We start from the raw sequence: 23,185 nt of genomic DNA on the forward strand, positions 1-23,185 counted from the left end.
GTTTCTCAAAAAAAAAAAAAAAGTCTAGAAAATAGAGCTACCATATAATCAAGCAATTTCACTGCTGGGGATATATCCAAAGAAAGGAAATCAATATATCAAAGGGAAGCAAATTTTGATCTTGGCCTCTGAAGCAATTAAGGCAACTTTCAGAGTAGCACTGACACTGGACAATGCATGTTTACGGAAATGGTAGCTCACTGAGGTTGACTAATTTATAGTAGGATGGCCACAGCAATGGGATGCTGTTCTAATCCTGATACTAGTAAGGTGCCCTCAATGGCTTAAAGGGCTGCTGTGATAAAACGAGTTCCCTCATGTATTGCCACCTCTGTGATGGACTTTCTGAGCATCTGCACAAGCCAAGGCGCTTCAGTGCATGCCGGGCAGATTTCTTGCAATACTCATCACCAGGTATGTGCCATTTGAAGATTTGTATAGGGGCTTTGCTTTAATTCAACACAAAGTATTAAGAAAGAGGAGTTTGAATTCACTTACAGCAGTACCAGACTCTCCGGAGGGACCTTTCTCACCAGCAAAGCCAGGGGGGCCAGATGCACCTGTTTCTCCAGTTCGGCCAACTGGACCTTGGTCACCACGAGGACCACGAATCCCTTCTTTACCAGCAGCACCAGGGGGACCAGGAGGGCCAGTAATACCCTGTGAGCAAATGTGCAAGGTCATTTACTTTCTGTTAGTCATAAAGAACCCGGAAGAGAGCAGCAGAGATTCCAGGTAGTAAGATGCAAACAGTGCGATGCAACAAAATAATATCCTGGCCATTTTGGGGAAATGTTTAGACTTTTTAACATTCTTTCTTTTAGAAAGAAGCAACTCCTGTCTTCCTTCTCTCAGGGCTGCAACACAGAAAATAACTGAGAAAGTGTCTATGGCAAATTTCTGGGAGGAAAAGCAATGTTGTGCCACCAATACCCTGGTATATTGGCACCGGAGCTATGCAAAATTGTTAGTTCATTGTAAATGAGTGAGACTTGGAGTTTTGGAGGACTCTGCCCATTTCTTTCTGAGGAAAGCCAATACTGGCATTTTGTTGATAATTGAGGAATCACATATGCTCTTAGCTAGGTTTAATTAAATGCCTACAGAGAATGAAGAGTTTTCTGTTATGAACCTGTAAAAGGATTCCAAGAAATCAACATCTTTGCTATTTTTTTTCCCCGAAACCTTAACCTGAAGACTTAATCCTTGGTAATTAATTAAATTCTCTTGAGTCTTGACAAGAGAGTCTGAATTGGAATTAAATTAGAGGCCAAACTACCTTTAAATTCAGGAACAATTATACCTTAAGAATGGAGGCAGAATGTTAGCCACAAAGGGTAATTAGATATAGAAATATCTGATATGTGACTAAAACTGTTCTGTTTTTTATTTTTTTACAAAGACACTATGCCCCTGAACAGGGAATGATGTTTGCATGAATAAAAGCCTCTTAAATTGATATTATAAAATGTAATTTGTGATGGTTTGGCCTTAATGATTCAGAAAAACTGATTTCAGACCAGGAAAGTAATAGCAAATATTAGTGATGTATTTTCCCGAAGAGTTTCTTACCAGTTTCCTACCAGAGGCTAGGACTTTTGGCTAAAGTAAATGAAGATGCATGTTTGCAGTGATGTACTTACAGCGGGTCCAGGGGGACCAGTCCGTCCAGCAGCACCAGGGAAACCAGTAACACCCTAAAAACCAAGCACATTAAAATTTCACAGTCAACACCAACTCCTGGAATTTGGATAAGACGGGAATTTCTCCTTCGGCAAATCCTCAGTACATGTAACCAGGGATGGACCAAGGAGTGGGTAATAGGCAGCTTCCTATACCGTGTAATTTAACCAGGACCCTGAAGGCCTTCCTTCCCCACACATCTTGCTTACTCGCATGCTAGTGGCAGTGCCCATATTTTGCATTAAGATTTTGATGATCTTTTTTGAAATGCTAACATATTATCTGATGGGTATAAGGGCAAGAAGATAAGACACTGTGTCATTGTTACACAGTAATGTGTATACATTAATAACCATCTTAACCACCGGGCTGGGTGCTAACGAAGTGACCACTGAATAAGTAACGTTGTTGAGAGAGGAAGCTACAACAGGTGACCCAGAGCATGAAGCACTGCCTACTGAGAGAAGGAGTCAGTGCGGCTCCTTCCTGGAAAGCTCTGGGTCTCTAGAGAGTCGGTGTGATAGTCCTGGACACAAAGGGAAAGGATTCAGTCAGTCAGAAGAAGGGGGACGTCAACAAAGGAATAAAGGGCACCAAAGAAATATTTTCCCCACTTCACAATTAAACTGCTTGGGGTTGACCTGGGTATTACCTCAAGCGAGGAGGTAGAAAAATATATATACTACACTGAGTTCCAGCTGGGTGAAAGCTAACATCAATATCAGAATTGCTCTGAATAGAATGAGTTTGAATCCCTAGAGTCTCCTCACAACAGTCCAAATTTGTCAAAACTTTCAAGTTGTCCCTAACAGGTTGTGGAGAAAGAGAAGTGATCAGAGTCCATTGTAAATACTCACAGGGGGGCCTCCGTCACCACGACCTCCAGCAGGACCAGGGGGACCATTTGGACCCTAAACGCAAACAAAAAAGTGAGGTCAAACCACAAAACAAACTCTTATAAGTGTTACTCTTTTCTTCAAAGGGATCATGCCCATATCTATTAGAAGAAAATTCCAAAAAATGAAAAAAATGATTATGTCATATAAAATCAGTGTTCCTTCACCCAGAATTTGAAGCATTTATGCAAAATGAAAACAAATAAACAAAAAAAAAATTCATGTTCTTTCTTCAGTATTATCACCTTTATGGGTTATGGAAGAATTAAAATAAGGCAATATTTACGAAACTTTTATAAATTGTAAAGCACTATGTAAAGTTAATTCTTCTTATTTTTTTTTTATCATTTGCAGTCTGGTAAATCCCCAGTGTATGGTAGGCAATGGACTGCTGTATGTTGGATGATGAGGTCTTATGGGTAACTACACAAGCTGTGTTGACCATCTGTGAATTCAACTTACAGAGGGGCCAGCAGGTCCAGCGGGGCCTGCGGCACCAACGCCACCATTTTCGCCTTTTGGCCCTTTGGCTCCTCTCTCTCCTTTAGCACCAGCTTGACCAGCAGCACCCTGTTGGAAAGGCACAGTTATAGCTCTGGTATCCCGACCCACTCTCCTCCCCATCTTGCAATGTTTCCAGATTAACCTTCATTACGTGATACTCACAGCAGGACCAGCAAAGCCGTTGGGGCCAGCAGGACCAACCTCACCACGTTCACCCTAGGTGGGAGAAGGGATTTAAAAATGTTTCAGCAATCCTAGTTTCATTGATGTCTAAAGGTTGAGAAGTAGAAGTATCCTAAATGAGCCAGGTTTCCACTTACAGGGATACCCCGAGGACCAGCAGGACCAGCAGGACCAGCAGCACCAGCTTCACCCTAGAATAGGGACCAAAAATGAGTCTGTTAATAATGTGCCTCACATAAGATGCTCAAAGAAGGAGGAGGGAGAGAGAACAGTGGTAGACAGTGGGCTATTGTCAGAGTTTGCAGTTGCCTTGGAAGAGATGACTAATGTACATCTTCCGGAGTACAATGAAGTGGATTCTTACTCTACTTAATGCCGTATTCATTTTGGGGGTTGAAGTGGTATTGGTTGTACACTTGCAAAAACACTATAAATCAGTGCCCACAATACCAGAAGGAGGACATTTTAATTTTTAGATGGACATAGGGCTGATCTATTTGCTGCAATCTTTGCGATACAATAAATAAGATCTATTTTAAGTGGACCGTTCAATGTGAAATGGGTACGCTATGTGTTTTATTGATTTTCTACAACTGAAGGCTTTGAGAAGGCTCAGTGCATAAGGATATTGTTAATGGGCAACAGGGAAAGGCTTTAAAACAAATGGCAAGGATTAGAGTCTAGATCAGATAGGTGGCACATCTATAGGAAGGGAAAGAAAATTTTAAACACATAGCATTTGTTTCCTGCTACCCTATCACAAACAGCTAGGTTTTTAAATAAGTGGGCTTTATACCAAGCCACAAAAAATGAATTGCTGGGGCTCTTTGGGACTAGGGCAGGCAGGAAGTTTTAGATACTGCTATTGGCTCAGAGAGTTACAAGTCAGTGAAAAGGCATGCTTACCCGGTCACCTGTGGCTCCAGCGGGACCAGGGGCACCTACAGCACCAGGAGGACCCTAGTACCAAAAAGGAAACATGTCTTATTAATAGCGTGCCATACCATCAAAAGTGAACCTTGTCACTCCTCTTTGCTGTGCTCATACAGTGACTGAACACTTTCTGCACACTCTGGTTGGGCACCAGGAAAGCCTCTGATGCATTGTAGTTCTAATTATCAGGATTATTAGAAGCCACTCTCAGGAGGAGGGTACCCCAGTAATATAGGTTATGGAAATGTGTAGCTTAAGGGCAGGTTGGAAATTTGGGAGATCTGAACTCTCTGCTCTTGTAAGATTCCCTGGAGAGGAGCAAATGAGTAGCCTTGTTGGGAACTGGTAGAACTGTGTGATTCAAAGGAAGGATTATGACAAATGTGCTACAGTGAGTTATCAGCTCTGAGGGAGAGGTGAGAAAAGAGCCAAGGCCGACTATGGCCTGGAAGAGCCCTGATGCCAACTCCCTAGGTAGGGTAATTATACCGTTATGGGATTATCTTTGGCATCTTCCTGGCATTAACAGCTACTCTTTGGGGCTGCTCTTTGAGTGATGAATTTCTAAAGCATACGTTTGAATAACTATAGGACCTTGTTAGAGGTTCTGGCTTCATAAAATTTAAGAAAATTGGTGTTTTTGTTTTTTTAAAGCCCCATTATCACTTAAAATAATTGTTTAATGTTCTGTTAAACCTAGAGATTTTGGTCTGTAGTTTGTGGTTGGTGTAGTTAACACTGGGGGAAAGTAGAAAATTCAGGATATGATTTTCAAAGAGGTTAAATCCTGTTGAATTTTTCTTTTGGAACATGGTAAATGGTATTATTAGTCATAGATCCAGGAAGGAATGAAACAGTATCTTAGTAATCTTGAATCTTTTTTTTTTTTTTTTTTTTTTTGGTTTTATTTTGGAAAACTCAGTTCCAATTAAGCAAAATGTAAAAGTACAAAAAATCAATGTACAAAGAAACATACAAAACTCTACTCACACGAGCACCATCTCTGCCAGTGTTACCAACTTCCCCTCTGAGACCTGGTTCACCCTGAAAGCATAAAGCAAGAGCAACTTTTGGTTTTCTGATGAAATTTTTGAATCAAAATTCATATGAAGTTTTTTTGTTTTGTTTTTTTGCAGAAGATGCTATGCTACCTTCAGTCATTTGAAACTTTTAGTGACGTCTTGATTCCCTACCTTTCTGTAAGATATTAATCAAGGAAAACAATAAGAAAAAATGATTCAAGACCCTTTGCAGATTATTGTTAACCATTCTTTTCTAATTTCATACGCCATCCTGAAGCATAATCGGGCAAGGTACAAATTCACGTGGACAGAATTAAAAGGCAACATCACAATGGGCTTCAGTGCCTGATCACTCTTACGGCATAACTAATGCGGCAGCACGGTTGACAGCTGTTCAATATAGCTTCTTCCCATTAATTAGGGCAGGATGAGGCATTATTTTTAGTGGCATTAAAATGAGCCTCATGTATTACTCAACACCATCTGTTTGTGTGAAATTCCATGGTAGCAAGGAATTTTGCCAGATTAGTGAGTTTAGAAATGCGTAGGTGCTAGGTGGCAGAGGGAAATGTGTATAGATAGATAGCGAAATGCTACCGGACCACCTGCCAAGAATTGTAAGAAACCGGGCATTCGTGTACGGCCTTCTTTGCTAGATTTCATCAACAATATGTATTAAGGTCCAGCACAAGGAGGGTACCTTTTCTCCCTTGCCTCCAGGTATGCCAGCAGCACCCCTCTCTCCTGGGAGTCCACCAGGACCAGATGCACCAGCAGTGCCTGGAGCACCCACCACACCGGGTTCACCCTTGAATCAAGCACATGGGAAATCAATTATTTCAGTGGAGAAAGAAGAAAATACAGAATCAAACTCTTGAAAAATTTCAGTCTAAATGTTTATATGGATGGCATTCTTTCCTGCTTAGAGACACAAAGGCTACTGAAAGGAGGAGAATGTAACAGAGACAGAAGCTATTAATGACACGGAGACAAGGGTAGTGGGAGTGGGTGGCAGTGATTCCTCAATAACCTACTCCAATCCTCTTGAGGAAGGCAGACATGAAGAAGAGGGTAGGACAATGGGAAGCAGATAGTGAATAATGTTTGTCCACAGACATTGTTCAAGGATAAGTCTTTTAGTCTAGACAGGAAATGTAGAAAGAGATTTTGTCAATTGGGGAGCTGTTTGTGTTCTAATCTCCTTAAGAGTGGAGACTATAACTTCCACTTTTATATAAAACCCTACAATTTCACATACTTAAAACCTGATGACTAGCTTCTAAGATAAATAGACCCTTTGAAAGTGCTACCACACGGAACCATATGTTCTTTCTTATTTTCTCTCTCCCTCTTACCTTGCTTTTTTTGTTGTTGTTGTTGTTCCAGTAATATCCTTCCACATACAACAGCTTTTTGTAACTAATCTTTACATTTTTTCCCCTTAAAGTTAAGAATTAGAACTAATATGAGTTGCTTTCTTTTTCTTGTGGTTAATTTGTTTTTCAGAAATATGTAATTCCATCTATTTTAAAATCTAAACCACAGATTCTGTTTTGGAACACAAGTTTTCAGACATATTTTGGGGGTGAATATAATGATCAGTTAATTTTCATCATCATAAATTCTCTCATTATTACAAGTTAGACCACTTTGTGTAATTTTATTCTATGAGGTGAGATGTTGAGAAGGTAAAAGTTTATTCTCTAAAAATAACATCCAATGTGTATGATGTTTTTAGATTAAAACAAAAGCATAAACCATGTGATAAGAAGAGGGGGGAAACCCATACTAATTCATTTATGTTTGTGGAACACTGAAATTTCTCCTACAGTTTTTTTTTTTTTGTCATTGTTTGTTTGTTTTGAATAATTCAGGCCCACTGGAATCAGATTGCTATTTACTGAGAGGGAAATCATCACAGAACTAAATATAAATAAAAATCTGAAAAGCAGTTCTTCTTCTATTATAAAGGTCTACTTATTCTAGGGCAGACTAGGCCAAACCAGCAATACATAGAACATACAATTTTACCTTGTTGCCATCAGGTCCTGGGGGTCCAGAAGGACCTCGGCTTCCAATAGGACCAGTTGGACCGGCAGCACCACTCTCCCCTGGGGGACCACGTTCCCCCTGTAAAAAAGTGATTAGAAGAAGCGTTGCACCATTCGTTACTTTCAGAGATACTGTTTTACATACCAGAGTTCACACAGCTGTTTAGCTTTTGAACCCGGGTTCTGCCATTTATTAGAAAATTAAAATTTCTTTTGTTTCTAATTTCTTCACTAGTAAAATGAAGGGATGGGAGGGGAAAATCTCTAAAGTCTCATTTGGCTCTAATGCTCTGTAACCAGAAGTCCAAAATTTGTTACTTCTAGAGTATAATAGTCAACCTTTGGAATTCATTTCCTTTTTTTGTCTTTTCTGTGATAGATTTATAGGTAAAATAATTATGCCAATTATGTATAGTATTCAAAGGAAACGATTGTCATTTTAGTTAAATGCCAGCTGTAGATAAGATTAGATATCCTTATATCTATGCTCCCTGTTTATAATCTCATGCAATAATGATGTAACCGTTATAATATTTAAGAGGATATATATGTATATGTGTGTATTTGTGCATGTGTGTATCTATATATATCTTTGTCTACCTATATAAATATCTCCCAATTTACATCTAAATATCACTATAATGCAGCATTCTATGGCCCAGAACATTTATTACATAGGTTTATATTGTAACTGTTTCAAAAGACCTTGTTGTATGCTACGGTAATTTTTTGACACTAACTTTTTTTGGGCATCCTAGATATATGGTAACTAGCAACATAATGAGAAACTGTAGGGGCAAACTAATCATTCCAGTTATGCTAATACCCATGGACAAACTAAGTCTATTTATTTATTTTTCTTTATAAGATTAGACTCATGAGTTAAGCTTTAGACTTTGAACATCAATATACGTTGCAAAAATTGACTTTAGATCTTAGGAAGAAACTACTTCTCCTTGGCTCAAGTCAAACCACTGTCATACATATATCATACTTGTCTATCTAAATCGCTGACTATAATATATATATTAATTCATTTCTGTTTCATATATCCATGTTGTATTGAATAGGAAACATGAGTAACTGAACAAAAAAGTCTACTATCAATTTAGAAATCTAACACTCTCTACAGATTACATTTACTATAGAAGAGTGTCAGGAACTTGTTGCAAGGTCATCAGTGGCTTTAGGGAGAAAGCACTACTTCTTTTAAAAATAAACTGCCAGAGTTTATGAAAGTTAATTAAGTAACACTTACTCTTACACCAGCAGGACCAGGGAGACCAAATTCGCCAGGGATACCCTAGACAAAACATGAGAATCAATGAAGCATGAAATTTATGTGTGATCTCTAAATTCACTTGTGATTAAGATACATGAAAGATTTTGAAAGAGTGAAATAAAGCTGGCTCTAACACACAAGTGTGTAAGTACACAGGATAATAAAAACAACAGAACTTTTAGTGTGTAAAGATAAAAAAGAGAATTCTATTGATATCAAAGATGTTATATATTGCAGAGCCTGGTACAAAATAATTATTTCCCATTATTTACCTTATTGCTTTTAAAAAAGTGATAAAACAGAGTATCTCTTTTGATAATATCATAAATAAACATGAACAATATCAGACACTGCCTATTTTTAGCCATATAACAGAATGTCTTCTTAATAAAAATTATCATATTCTGTACATTACCTAGTTAATTGTACACCCAAGTGTATCTCTTTTATTACTGACCAGCTGTCTCCTTAATGTGCCCCACTATCGACAAAGGAGACCAGGCCACAGAATGTAACTAAATTGAGGCACATTCATCACAATTACAGAGAAAATGACTCAGAACTCATGCCCTGATTGTGGATAGCAGTGTCATGTCTGAATGCCAAGAAAAACATTAAAAGCAATTTTTCAGGATCTAGTTTGATGGAAAATCAGTGCATTTACTTCTTCACTATGGGGAAGGAAATAATTTGTATTCTAACATTACCAGGAACAATAAAAAAAGTAAGGCTATTAAATGAAATATTCATTGATAGATTTTATTTCCATAATGCAATGTTTCATTAAATCCATAAAACCAAGTAAGTTGAACTAAAGTAACTCGACTCATTCTCTCCATCAGCACCAACACATGTAAAACACTACTGTTAATATACGAAATGGAAATTTCCTTTTGCATGTTATAATTGCACTGCAGTAGGGTATGAAATAGGGGGAAATTTGCAAGTCGAGGTGACTTTACTATCACTTGTTTTACTCACCCTTTCTCCTGGTTTGCCAAGTTCACCAGCTGGACCTGAGGGGCCAGGAAGACCCTAAATGAAAAGAAATACAACTCTCAAACTTATGGCTTTGTTTGGGAGATTTGCTAATAATTGGTTTTGGGACTAGGGATTAGCAGCTGTCAATAAGAGCACGATTTTATGTTATTGGAGCATTACACAAAAGTTTGTTTTGAAAAAAATGCACCCTTCTTTGGTTCAATTCTGAAATCATATTCAGTGTGGTGGGGGAGAGCGATAGGATGATTTACACTTGGATGGTCTGACCAAAGGCAGTATGTTTTAGCTGACTCACCTGGAAGCCTGGAGGACCAGCAGGACCCTGTTCACCTTTTCCACCTTGCACACCCTAAAAATGACAGGAAAGATAGCATAAATAGCAATGCGTGCCACCATTGCTATCTAGCTATAGAACTTTTGGACTGAAAAGGGAATGTGGTTGTTTTGAAGGACTAGGTACATTCTGGTGCAGAAAAGCATAAGAGTGAGAGAAACACTCACTTGTGGTCCGGGGGGTCCCTGAGCACCATTGTTTCCGTCAGGACCTGGAGCACCCTAAAAATGTTCAACAGAAAAGCTGACGGTTACCTGCAAGCCAGACAGTTTAAGATGCCTCAAAGCCTTATGCATTACTTCCTCAAAACCAGTTTGTCATTTTAGCATGAATTAAACTCATTGTGAGTTCCTGCCAAACCCAAATACTGCCTACTAAAACTTTTTTTTTTTTTTTTTTTTTGCTTTTTCTTTTCTTGTGTGTACTAGTCACATAGAATCTACTAACTTTTGATATGGCTCAAGAGAAGTCCATGGAAGAAAGGCAATTTATAAAGGCCAGAGAATGCTACTACAGATCCACACCCTTCTAATCACAAGATGAATAAAATGAAAACCAAATGTTTCTATAAGTATTTTTGACTTAACGTATATTCTGATTTGTTATAGCTCACTATCTTATAAGTTTGGTTTAAAAAAAAAGACTATGATGGTATAAGGATGCTTGAGGATGTCATCTTGGAAAGAAAGTGACAGAATGATAATCAGATGGCCTCTAGGAATGTGTGTTTCTCAGGCGAATACTACGTGAATGGGTCTGTACAAAAGTTAGCACCTACCCGAGCACCAGCAAGACCGGCATGACCTTTATCACCACTTTTGCCAGGATCACCCTATAATAAAAATTAAAAACAAGACAAAACAACAACCTTACACATTTAATGTCAAACGAATCATGTCGATTTTGAAATGTTATTTTCTAGCTTGCTTTTGTGTTCTTTGGCGATTTTGTTATCTAAGGCATGATCCATCACCACGCAGCTCCCCGTGCAATAAAGTGCATGTGCGTCTGCACAGGTGTGGGGCTGGGGAGATGGCTTTCAGCAGGTGTGCAAGGATACACTGGCGGTAAACTCTGAACGTGGTACACGGCCTACAGTTTTCCTGTGTTGAAAGGAAACCCCTTGAGGTGGATGGGATTGGTAAGCAGGAAATACTAGAGTTTTGGTAAAATGTGGCAAAAAAAGTGCTGCTGATGGAGAGAAAGTTATGGTGATTCTTACAGTGGGGCCTTTGGGTCCAGGGAATCCGATGTTGCCAGGCTCTCCTCTTGCTCCAGCTGGGCCAATTGGGCCAGGCCTGCCGTCGATACCAGGGAGGCCCTGGAATCAGAATTTATTTAAAGTTTACTGCACATCCACACGTTCTTGCAACCTCAAGCTTATGGTGCTGCCACGGGATGAAACAGAGTACTTTCCTGAATGCACAGAGCTTCTTGTACAAAGCGTCAATAAATTACGAATCCATTTTCCCTTTCTAAATAGGATGTCAGTACACACACAGCCAATTCAATTTCTTATGTGTGCAATTTCCCCCTTTCCCCCCTCTTTCCATACCCTGGTCACCTGCTTCAATTTTCCCTGCCACGTTTTTCTTTTCCCCGCTCTGCTTTCAGTGCTGCATTCATTTGGACTCCATAATTACAATCTATTACTTTGCGTTCCCAGATGATGTATGTGTCTGATATTTATTTTCAACGTATTCATGTATAAATAAGCCACAAAATAGACTTGATAGGGGTGCAATAACTATCCTTCAGAATATAATGGAAAATGAGCGATACTTACTACAGGACCTTCTTTACCAGCTGGGCCAACATTTCCAGGGGAACCAGGAAGACCCTATAAGACAAACGAGGATGCTTTTATATTGGCACTTTATCTCACGTACTCCAGGCTCAAATTAATTGAAATCTCACAAAAGCACTCCTCTCCTGACCCCACACTTTTTGTTTGCTGCCTAGGGTAAATCATTAGCGATATTAGCCACTAGCTAGGAGGTGTGAAAAGAGCTCTGAAATTTTTCTTCTTTCTATGTTTTGTGCCTTTCTTTTTATTGAATTTTAGTGCAACCGATCCATTTACAGATATCTGAAGAAACTGTTAAGCAGCATGGTATATGGGTAAAACGTACCACATTATTTACCTCATAATAGAAAAACTAATACTGTTAGTAAGCAATTTCCAAAGTGGATTTTTTTTATTGCTATATTTTGTGTCCCTATTCCTTGTTTATAGTACAATTACAGTTGATATTCACCCATAAGAGATAATGGAGGCAAAAAAAATTACTCTATTACTATGGATTACAGTGTCTACAGATCTAAAGGTTATTTCTCCATAGCTAGTGTGATGCTGAATACATTATAGCACTTTGTGATTGCTGGAAAGATGATTTCACTTATGAATCTAATAAACTAATAATATATAGTCCTAATATATTTCATGAACATCTTATATAAAACTCACAAATTAAGATAAAAGATTCATGTTGATAGGAGAACCAACTTAATTTGGATATATTAAAACAGATCTCTTCTTCCAAAAACCCCATAGCCATTGTATCAAGTAACAAATAGGAAATTTATGAACTAATTAAATACATTAAAATATCTTCTGAGCTTTGATAGTTAAATTAAAAAGGGAACTGTCAGCAAGTCTACTAACAAATTTATTTTTGATGTTTTTATTGTTATCTTCCATATTAACCAACCCTTTAAAGAAGGAGAAAGTGCCAGATGTGACTTGCTCAGAACCCATCTGAAACTTACTCGGGGTCCCATGAGACCAGGCTCCCCAGGACGACCAGAATCTCCACTGGGGCCTCGGACTCCTGCAGGACCACTGGGACCACGGCTACCAGCAGGGCCCTATTAAAAAGAAGGGGTGAGGGAGAAGATTGCTCAAGTTAATGACATGCCCACCACCAGAGGCATTAAGTTCCCTCCCAGGAAGTGAGTGATGGACAACTTACCATGACGCCAGCTCTGCCATCAGCTCCAGGAAGACCTCGAGAACCAGGACCACCCTGCAAGAAAGTACAGGAAACAGAAGGGAATTAGAGAAAACCTTTGCATCTGATAAGGCAGAGTTTATTAAGACAAGGCCTGATCCTCCTGAGGGGGAGATCCAGACCCAAACCAAGCCAAAACATCGCCCCAAACCCCAAAGGAATATGAGGATAAGCATCGTGCAAAAGTAGGTCAACACTGTTTCCAGAGCAATTTTATAACATACCAAATTGAAAGTCACTGATTTAATAAAATAAAGCAGATGGAAAGCAGATGCTTTTTTCATCTAGAAAACACACTTAGTAATTTTGACCAATTCCCAGTCAAGGGGTGTCATAATCTGCCTCTGGTATGTCTCGGTGGCAGGAGCATTTGGAACCTACTCTCAGCCCAGGAGGTCCTGCGGGGCCAGCAGATCCAGGTTCACCAGTGGAGCCTCTCTTTCCTTCTTCACCACTGGGACCGGGAGGACCTTGGGGCCCAGCAGAGCCCTGTTTAATGAAAGGAACAAAATAAGGGGGAGTAGAAACATAATTTTTATATTATATCCAGCTAGAGAAACTGGATTGAAAAGATAATTAATTCCATAAAACTGTGATGACAGAGCTACTTACAGGCTCACCCTTGTTACCAGTCTCTCCTTTGGAGCCGGCTGGACCGGGCTCACCCTAGGACCCAAAACAAAACAGTGGTCAAATGACAAACATTTCCCAAAACTCTATCGCAGACAAATCCCTTGGAATATTTATGGGTCCAGGTAAAAGGAAGCTTGTGTTCTCTAAGAATGTGCCCAGTTCATATTTAAATGGCCTGCGGAGGAATGTTCTCGGTTGCAGGGGCACAATTGATATTGTAGAACTTTGCCTCATTTATCTTTAGGCAATGTTTTAAGAGAACAGGAGAGATGTGTCTGTGTGCATATGAGAAGGGAGTGTATGTACAAACACATATACTTATAGTAGAAAAACAAACTAAAAATGCTACAGAAGGAAAAAGTAGGAGCAATAAAATCACAAGTCTAGCTAGTGATGAAATGATGAAATGAAGTCTAGCGAGAGCTGGTATTTCAGGATGATGAAAGCCACAGCTATGACCACTTACAACGAGTCCTCTGGCACCAGTAGCACCAACAGCACCAGCAGGCCCAGGAATACCACGGGGACCGGGGAGGCCAGGAGCCCCAGCAACACCGGGAAGGCCCTGGGAAGGAAAATGCAGCATGATCCATTAGGGGGTAACAGGCTGCAGGGACAACACCTGTAAATTGCCTTTAAAACCACAGCAGCACCATGTTGGCTACGCGGATGTACTCACAGCAGCACCCTTTGCACCAGTAAGGCCATTTGCGCCAGGGTTACCCTACGAGGAAAAGGAAGGGAGGATATCAGTTACTGGGAATATTTCTGTTCTTCTCTGACCCCACCTTCATTTCTCTTCTTTTTTTTTTTTTTTTTCTGTTTTTTTTCTACTCCATAAAGGTTAATGACAATGGCTACTTACGGGAGGTCCAACGGGCCCAGAAAGGCCTGGAAGACCCACTTCACCACGGGGACCCGCGGGACCAGCAGGGCCAGGGTTACCAACAGGTCCAAGTTCACCCTAAAAGAAATGAAACTGAGGAATTTGCCAGCAAATAATGAAACAGCATATCTCTGAATTTAGGACAAGTTTTATGAAATGTCTTCAGAATTGCAATCATTTCCCTTATCTGGTTCATTAGGACAAGATCTGGGTTTGATTTTCTATTTTCCTTGCAGGGTCTTGGCTACTTTTGCTACCCTCACTCTACCTCGCTGTCTGTGGTTGACTCTGGTTCTCAGTCAGTCCTGACTAGTTTGGGAGCATATCCCGTAGTCGCTCCATGGAATCAGTTTCCACGTTGCTGTCTATCTCTATGATCACAGTGCACTGGTGCAGAGAGATGATCTATTTCAAACATGGCAGCGAGAAAACTGGTCATCTTATGTCCATTTTGAAGGGAGGACTAATTAAGGTAATTATTCTATAATTATCTATCTATCTATCTATCTGCAAATATAGTTTTGATCTTTCACATCATAGTAAAAAGTTTATCAAGGTAGTGACAATGGTCACCATTGTTTTTACCTTGGGACCAGGGGCGCCTGGGAAGCCTGGAGGGCCAGCAGACCCAATGGGACCCTGAAATCAAAGCAGAAGGTGGTAAGAAATTTCCTCCAAGTCAATTAAGAAAACAACAGACAACTGAAGTTGCTTAGAGTGTCTTGATCTTAATTGATACAGGCAAAGAAAACACTGATAACCAGTCTGTTGTCACTGGGATCTTATGAAAGGGAAAACCTTCACAGTAACCAAGGTAGGGTAGACTTGACTTTACAGATCAATCAAAAGCCCCAGATACTTATAAATAGCCTATACTATATAAATGGAGCCTGCAAAAGATCTCATAGAACATTTGGTAAAGTGTCTGAAATGATACTATTTCGTAAGAAATGAATGAAGAAGATAGCTCCCACGCCACACTCTCAACCCCTTCCAAACTCCCCAGTGTCAAAACTTACAGCAGGACCCACAGGACCCACGCTTCCGTCACTGCCACGTGCACCCTATGAAGAAAATAAAGAGGAAGATCAAGTGGAAAGTTATATGGCAGCCATTAGAAGTTTTTCAAAAAGGATAAAAATCAGCAAAAATAGAAGCACTTACAGCTGGGCCAGGGGCACCGACACGTCCTCTCTCACCAGGAAGCCCACGGGCTCCCTAGAAGCAGAAATATTTCAATAAAATCCAGAATGCTAATTTAAAAGAAGTCACAGGCATCATTTGCCTTGTCCAATTTCCAACATGCACAAGAATCCACTAAAAATAAATAGGTCTTGTTCTAATCCCAACTAAAAGTAGTGGATTTCAATTAAGCATGCAGAAGGCTATTAGAAAAATATCAAAGAATACAATGCCCAGGGAAACAGTAATTAGCAAAAACATTAAAGAAGTTCCAGCTCACAAAGAGTGTACACATTTAGATTTACAATAGAGTAATCGATACTTACTGTTTGACCTGGAGTTCCATTTTCACCAGGGGAACCAGGTTCACCCTACACAGAGAAGGATCAAGTTTTTGTTCATTATGTATCTCGATTATTTTTTCTGATTGTGCAATTTTTACCCTATTATTTCAATTTGAATCATTCATATATTTTGCAACATTTCTTACACATACAGATTGTTTCTCATTATGCCAGGTATATAAATTTAAAAATTTGCTAAATTGTGAGTTTTTATTTAGATAATGCCAAATATCAAGGTACTAAGGAGATGTGGTTATTTGATTGTACCCCTCCCCAAATTCCCCTTAGATTCTGGACATCATCTAGACTAGCTTATTATATATTAAGAATGATGTTATAAAAAGAGATGGCACAGGATAAATTTGTTTTTAATGTAACTATATTTACCCTCTTTAATGTTATTTTGAATACTCAATGTTATCACTTTCATGAAATATGCATGAAAAATTGAAGCTTTGTGATGTTTTTTAGCGATGTCATGTTTATTTCCAGTCTATATTCTTATCCTGAGTAAAAACTATGGTGATAGTGGTAGTGGGGGAGGGGCGGTAATTTAGCACTATGGCACAAGTGAAATAAATTTCCTTCAAGATAATCTGATATAGAAATAGAAGAAACACAGTTTAAGAGACCTCAAAAGGACCCTTCATTTCTGGGATTCTACGGGAAGTATATTCTTCGGGAATAAGCACCTCAGTGAGGGGATCAGAGTCTCTAACCTGTGCCCTTCTAACCACTAGATGTGTGACCCTGGGCAAGTCACTAGCTCTTGCCAAACCTCAGCTTCCCACATCTGCAAAGTGAGGGGTCTCCAAATCTCCTTGCAGCACTAACATTTTATGATACTGTGATTAGTAGTCTGAACTGTTATATTGAGCTCTTGGGAGAATGAGTTTGACCTTATCCATTTGTGTGGCAGCTGGAAAGTTAGAACAGATTCTCCATATTCATGTTCATTTCTGGTCCCGCTAGTATTCGTTACTCATTAATTTGTAATTACGTTGGTATTCACTTTAATATCACATTATCTCCTTAATAGGAAAGAGAACATTTTATAGTTGAAAATGCTGTCAGAGAAGAGCCTAGCCAAGAGATAACACACTTCTGAGACTTTAATTACCTAATTAAAATTTTTTTGAGTGTGCACAGATAAATCACAGGAAAGAGGCTGAAAAGTGTATAGTGACATGAATGTACCTATCTAATTAGTGCATGGCAAAGGAGAATTTACAGTTTAAAATAACACAGAGTGTCCTAATATCTGATGATGTTTACTTACTTTTATTTTGGCTACAGAAATACAATGAAATTACGGAATGAGGAAAGGAATTGGAGGAAGAAACATTATTTTTATCTCAATTATTTAACAGACATTTGGTTAAATAAATATTAATAATAGACCTTTTGTCACAGAATCTCATCGTCCCCACTACTGAGAAATTTGAAGTACAGAAAGGGAAACAAGATACTTTTTAGAATATGGGTAGTGATACTTCAGTGAAAAATACACTTTTTGGCGGTCATGGGGAATTTCAATCAATTGTTTAAAAACAATGCTTCTAATTTAATATTTACCTTTACACCTGGAGCACCAGGCTGTCCCTTCAATCCATCTGGACCACTGTGTCCCTGAAAGGCAACACTTACTATTAAAATGCTGTTCCATTACAGTGCTTGGTCAAATAAAACTCTTCTATGTAATGAACATCTCCTGGGTGAACCTGTGACTGCTTCAGGAGGATGGAGTCCAGTGTCCCAGCTCCTGGCAAACTCACTCTATTGCCTTGGGTAAGTCTCTTACCCTTCCTGCACTTGAGAGGGGAAGGATGCAGGACGAGGTGCTCTCTGGCATTCCTTCCATCCTTAGTAGTATTGTCATTTTCAGATGGTTGTAAATACCCATTAAGTCATACAGGTTCTATTCAATTTTCTCTGTAGTGATCCTGTTTCTTGGTAACTATGAACTGACTGAAAAAACTATACCCTACTTTATTTGCAATCAATCTTAACCCTTTCACTTTGTCTCTCCGTTAGCAAATTCCTGCTAATTTAGAAGCAAATATATGTCACCCAGGAGTTTAAATACACTTGGGTTTTTTCCAAAAATTTATCAGCATTTTCTCTTATTTAAAGAATGTGCTCACCCTAATTCCCTTGAAGCCAGGAAGTCCAGGAGTTCCAGGGAAACCACGAGCACCCTGAGAAAGAAATAGAGAAGAAGGTGAAAAATGTTTTGTAATAAATAAAAAGGCAGCGATTGCTTCCCTCCAAAGTACTTCTCATCAAAGTTCAAGCTTGGAATCAAAGACTAGTATATTTTCAAGCACAGAGCCACACATTAACTTGCTCTAATGTGAGTAACCAAGACAATGGTATTTGTAGAAAACATAACTTAGTTGCTTATAGTATGCCTGCTATCATTAATATTCCATTATTGGTATTAATACAAAAATATATGCATGGTTTAGTAGGCACTTTTATTTGTCAGATGCTCTGATTCGAGTTATAAGTTTGAGTGACATCTATGTTGTCATTTAGACTGAGGTTAGTTTTAGCAGCTACCTTATATCTTAGAGGCCTCTGATGTTTGGACTATATAGTGTTGTAAAAAGTCTCACCTGTGGTCCAACAACTCCTCTCTCACCAGGTCGTCCAGGTTTTCCAGGGTGACCCTAAAACATGAAAGCATCTCTGGCTTACCTTTTGGGTAACCATCAAACAGAAGTGGGGGCATCTTGGTTTTTACAGTAGAGGAGAAAGGCTTCACATAACAATTTTGGATCCAAATACATATTTAATTAACAATTATATTTCCCTAAAAGCAAGCTTATTAATATTTCATTAAAATAATATTTCCCATATGGGAAGAGTTACATCAGGCATATTCAGCTTTTGGCAGAATACTTAATTTGGAGCTAGAAATTCTCATCGAGGCGGGAGTATTTAAAAGGTGTTTTGGAAGTTCTTAGGGGTAAACACTTACATCCTCACCAGCCTTTCCAGGAGGGCCAGCTGGACCACGAGAACCTGCAGGACCCTAAGAAAATGGAAGACACATCATTTCATTAAGGCTATGTTAATAAACTTCCTGAAAAAAAATTTATCACAAAGGGGGAAAAATGTACTCACAGTTTGTCCAGGTTCACCAGGCTCACCAGCAGGTCCTTGGAAACCTTGAGGGCCCTAAAAGAAAAAAATATGTCATGCTCCAAGCCTTTGTTTTTGAATTCTCTGTCTTTTTATATAAGAGAGATTACAAGCTTTTGGTACTTACAGGGGCTCCAGCTGCACCAGGAGGGCCTCTGGGTCCCATTAAACCCTGTAAAGAGGACAGATAGAGTTAGCATTGATACGTTGTCACGGCCTTGGCTGAGGTTAGATAGGACTAGCTAAGAAGTGCCATAGACACTTTTTGATAGGCAGATGAACAAAATTATCCTGATTTTATTTCATAGTTTTTGTCCCCCCTGTCCACCCCACCCCCCACCCCGCCCAGGGAAACACTTAATGACCTAAGTTTCCTCCACCATTTCTCTCAACCCAGATCAACAGAACTCAATGAGAACTGGATGGAGCTGTCATAGGTGCCTTGAAGTTATGCAAAATTGGTCATATTGAGACTGCTCCGGTGCAATAAAGTGAACTGGTCTTTGCACAAGTGCAGAACATACAATTGCCTTCTAGGCAGCTGACAAAGCATTTCCATTTGGATTCTCTTGATCATATGTCATCTTCCCATGTCATACTTAGCTAAGCAATTGATATTTTTATTGCCACAAAGGGTATAAATTGAAAAGAATCAAAAGTCCTTCTTAATGATTAGAAGGAGGTTTGTTATAACCTTATAGCTCCTCTAAGGGCTGTTGGTGACTGATGAAAATGTCAAACAAAAGTGGATGTAATGAGGGGTGAAGGAAAAATAAAATATTATTGAAATGGCCTACTGGAAGAGTCTATTATGTGATATTATTATTGAAAATATGGCTCCGATGACAGCAGACTGTTTTCCCCTTTGTTCTTTCCGTAGCACAAAAGTAAAGTAAAACAGACTGTTACTAGTTTTCGAGCTAAATATACATTTTTGATTCCCTTTTGCAGTAATCAACGCCTGCGTAAGGTAATCTGTAGGGTCCATTCCTCTTAATGCTGAAAATATTTCATGTACAAGTCTCGAGTCATTTGTTCATGACACTTCAACCATGCGGACTCTGCAGTAAAACCTACCCGACTGTAGTGATGCCTAGAGTGAAATAACATGGATTTTATTTAAAACCGTACCTAATTTTAATTATAAGAATTATTCATTTAGTTTTCAAGACTGCTTCAACATTAAAAGAAACTGTCACTTTTCAATCAAAATAATTTTCTTAGGCATCATTAAAAATGATTTTCTTTGGCACCATGAATTTTTAATTATATTTATTTTTCCATGTATTTGCAAAAATTTCATTTACATAAAGTGTAGTTTATTTTGTGGAGGCTGTGAGACAGACTATGATTATTCATTCATTCAGAGAAGAGCCCAGTGGGACTTTATAGTTATTGATTTTCCAACATGGAAAATTATTTTAATACTTTATTGCTGTCTATCTTCCCTGTTTGTGAAACACACACTGCTGATTACATATGTCTGTGCACGTGTGTGGAGGTGAAAGCTTAAATTCTATTTCACTGATATTTAAGAGTAAGATATTCTGCTTTATGCCCCCTAGAGAGATGTTCCAAAGATGGGGGAATCTGAAATCCATATTAGTTTTCCCAGCTTGTGTGAGCTTTTTTTTGAAAATGATATTTACTAGCACTTTACTTTTTTCCCCCTTTGCTGCTTCTTGAGATATAGGTACTGCTTTAAAACTGATTAATGTCCAGCATTAGCTGAAACGGCTAATTTCAAATATCCAATATAAACAAAGCCAAGAGAAACTCTTTACCTTTTCATTTCAGATATGAGCATTCTAAATTACCAGGAAAAATCAGGGAATCGGAAATCATCAATTAAGGGTACATTACTTCTCAAGTGAGAGTTTTAATTTACAGAAAATATTATCTTGCCCTTAGAGTGTATTAGCTTATTGCGCACCATTAGCTCCAACAGAACATCTTCTTTTGAAGATTGAGCACTGAATGCACTGCCCAGGTAAAATTTATATTTTAAAGACTATGGTAACTTTTGGTAGATAAATACCTTTGTCTGGAAACAATTAATTAGAATCATTAAGTTGTGTGTGCATGTGTATTAAATTCTGTAGTGCTTAATCAAACTAATTCTTTTACTTCTGGCAAATTTTCCTCTATTTCATATAAGCTAGTATACATTTTGAATGCTCATATCAGTTTTTTTTCCCCTAAAATATCTTTCTAATGCTTGTTAGAAGCTTAATTTGTTAGATAGGTCATCATAATCACAATCATAGGAAACTTTTCTAAATGTCACTCAAATGACAGAATATGTTGCTAAATATTTGTACTGAGTGACGTAAATGCTAAATTTTACTCATATTCTCTTCTATGTGGATTTATAATCAATAGACTAAAAAAAAGAGATTTTTATCCAAATGGCAAAAAAGAAACATTTCTTATATTTTTCACTTCCTGAGAAAGGGTCAGAATCTGTCATGTTCACTGCTGTCTCCCCAGTGCATAATAGAGTTTGGGGCCCAACTGAAGGCTCCTGATTAATATTTGTTGACTAAATGAATGTTTTATTCAAGGACTAGATGCAATGAACCATGATATCGTTGACTATCAGACATCTTGCCTGGCAGTTAGTTATAGTTCTGTCATTAACCATCTGCATGATCTTGGGAAAAAGGTATAAACTCCCAATTTTAAAATGATCATGCTGGACTAGAACTTGTTGATCCTTTCAAACAAGTTTGGGGAACTTAATAAATAGTTCTATGTTTCTCAGTGTTTGTTAAAATTCTAAGCAATGTTAAAGAATGTAAAAAAGAAATTAATGAGGATGATTACTCTTTTGAAATAAATTGATTCACCTAGGATGGCTACTCTGTCCAAAGATTATTTCTTGGACATAAACAGCTGGTCTAGCCTACTGAGGAATATTTGAACCCCTTAACTTAGGCTTAGCCTTTGATAAACTTGAATACAAAAAGAGTTATTGTTTTTCATTTGATCCAAGTATTGAATGTTAACCTAGGTAGCTAAATAAATGGCATTGTAAAACTTAACATAGAATAAATTCTCTATTTAGTAAATTTTTGGCTAAGATAAAGAGATAAACATACCATTGGTCCGGGGCCAAGTCCAACTCCTTTTGAATCATACTGAGCAGCAAAGTTCTAGAGGGGTAAAAAAGAATATATACATATATACACAAATATATGCACATTATATATATATAAAATATAAATAATTACTGGCCATGTAGTGCATTTTCTTATTCTATTTGTAAAATTTCTTTCTGTTGTTATTTCAAAGAGAACAAGGTTTGTGATATAATTATTGGTTGAGAATTCTATATTGAGCTCAATTCCTAAGAATTCAGAAGAAACATAAGTTTAAAATTTAGCCCACGCCTCGTTTGAAGTGGAGAACTTCCCTACCTTATCTTTTAAGCCCTTCTTCTGCCTTGTTAACCCTGCACCTCCACTTGCACCCCATTCCTCTGCCCTGAGGAAGGGAAGCTTTCTAAATTTTCAATGTCACTGAGAGCTCCTGATAAATTAAGCAGAGACCAAGAGGAAAACTTTGCATTTCCACCTGTTGCCCGTTTGCACCAGAAGTACACAAAATGACTGAGACCTTTTTCTTGCTGAAGTTTCAGAAAGGATATACAGAGTTTTCAAGTTTAGAGGAAAATTAAATTAAAATGCCCCTTGGAAGATTAAACTTTTAAGAAATAGTTCACAGTAATAACTTTACTGTTAAAGATCTCTCTTATAGTGGTAAGTCTATTAAAAAAAGGTGCTTTTTAATGCACTCAGTAGATAAGCAATCATAATAAGATCTTTGGGGGAGAAAGGTCTTATTTCACCGGCATACAGTTGGGTATTAGAACCAGGCTTCTGATTCATAGTGCTAACCAATTAAGCAAATATGTTTTCCTTCCTGCAGTGAAGCCATTTGGCACTCATACCATTGTTAAAGACATAAAGCTAAAAGAAGATATTAATGAAAAAGGGAAATGTACTTTTCTCAAATTAGGTTTCAAGCAAATTAAACCTAAAACCGCTTTGAATGTTGGTTCAGCAGACTTCAAGCCAAGGAGAATAAAAC

General features: G+C 38.3%; 1 protein-coding gene across 1 annotated transcript in view; it reads right to left on the reverse strand.

Annotated features, from left to right (window-relative positions):
- COL1A2 (collagen type I alpha 2 chain) overlaps window positions 1-23,185 on the reverse strand; it is a 36,591-nt gene that overhangs the window by 7,573 nt on the left and 5,833 nt on the right. The window contains exons 6-40 of the mRNA XM_069462556.1: window positions 22,195-22,248; window positions 19,221-19,265; window positions 19,076-19,129; window positions 18,930-18,983; window positions 18,565-18,618; window positions 18,091-18,144; window positions 17,522-17,575; window positions 15,929-15,973; window positions 15,585-15,638; window positions 15,440-15,484; window positions 15,006-15,059; window positions 14,400-14,498; window positions 14,214-14,258; window positions 14,001-14,099; window positions 13,514-13,567; window positions 13,283-13,390; window positions 12,863-12,916; window positions 12,660-12,758; window positions 11,677-11,730; window positions 11,113-11,211; window positions 10,669-10,722; window positions 10,058-10,111; window positions 9,852-9,905; window positions 9,536-9,589; window positions 8,531-8,575; window positions 7,253-7,351; window positions 5,922-6,029; window positions 5,190-5,243; window positions 4,173-4,226; window positions 3,404-3,457; window positions 3,246-3,299; window positions 3,042-3,149; window positions 2,541-2,594; window positions 1,644-1,697; window positions 499-660 (exon numbers count right to left, since the gene is read on the reverse strand). Of these exons, the coding sequence (XP_069318657.1) occupies window positions 499-660; window positions 1,644-1,697; window positions 2,541-2,594; window positions 3,042-3,149; window positions 3,246-3,299; window positions 3,404-3,457; window positions 4,173-4,226; window positions 5,190-5,243; window positions 5,922-6,029; window positions 7,253-7,351; window positions 8,531-8,575; window positions 9,536-9,589; window positions 9,852-9,905; window positions 10,058-10,111; window positions 10,669-10,722; window positions 11,113-11,211; window positions 11,677-11,730; window positions 12,660-12,758; window positions 12,863-12,916; window positions 13,283-13,390; window positions 13,514-13,567; window positions 14,001-14,099; window positions 14,214-14,258; window positions 14,400-14,498; window positions 15,006-15,059; window positions 15,440-15,484; window positions 15,585-15,638; window positions 15,929-15,973; window positions 17,522-17,575; window positions 18,091-18,144; window positions 18,565-18,618; window positions 18,930-18,983; window positions 19,076-19,129; window positions 19,221-19,265; window positions 22,195-22,248 (2,340 nt within the window). The remainder of the gene's footprint in view (window positions 1-498; window positions 661-1,643; window positions 1,698-2,540; window positions 2,595-3,041; window positions 3,150-3,245; window positions 3,300-3,403; window positions 3,458-4,172; window positions 4,227-5,189; window positions 5,244-5,921; window positions 6,030-7,252; window positions 7,352-8,530; window positions 8,576-9,535; window positions 9,590-9,851; window positions 9,906-10,057; window positions 10,112-10,668; window positions 10,723-11,112; window positions 11,212-11,676; window positions 11,731-12,659; window positions 12,759-12,862; window positions 12,917-13,282; window positions 13,391-13,513; window positions 13,568-14,000; window positions 14,100-14,213; window positions 14,259-14,399; window positions 14,499-15,005; window positions 15,060-15,439; window positions 15,485-15,584; window positions 15,639-15,928; window positions 15,974-17,521; window positions 17,576-18,090; window positions 18,145-18,564; window positions 18,619-18,929; window positions 18,984-19,075; window positions 19,130-19,220; window positions 19,266-22,194; window positions 22,249-23,185) is intronic.

Source organism: Eulemur rufifrons, chromosome 29 (genome assembly GCF_041146395.1).
Source record: "Eulemur rufifrons isolate Redbay chromosome 29, OSU_ERuf_1, whole genome shotgun sequence".
In the NCBI taxonomy this organism is placed as follows: domain Eukaryota; kingdom Metazoa; phylum Chordata; class Mammalia; order Primates; family Lemuridae; genus Eulemur; species Eulemur rufifrons.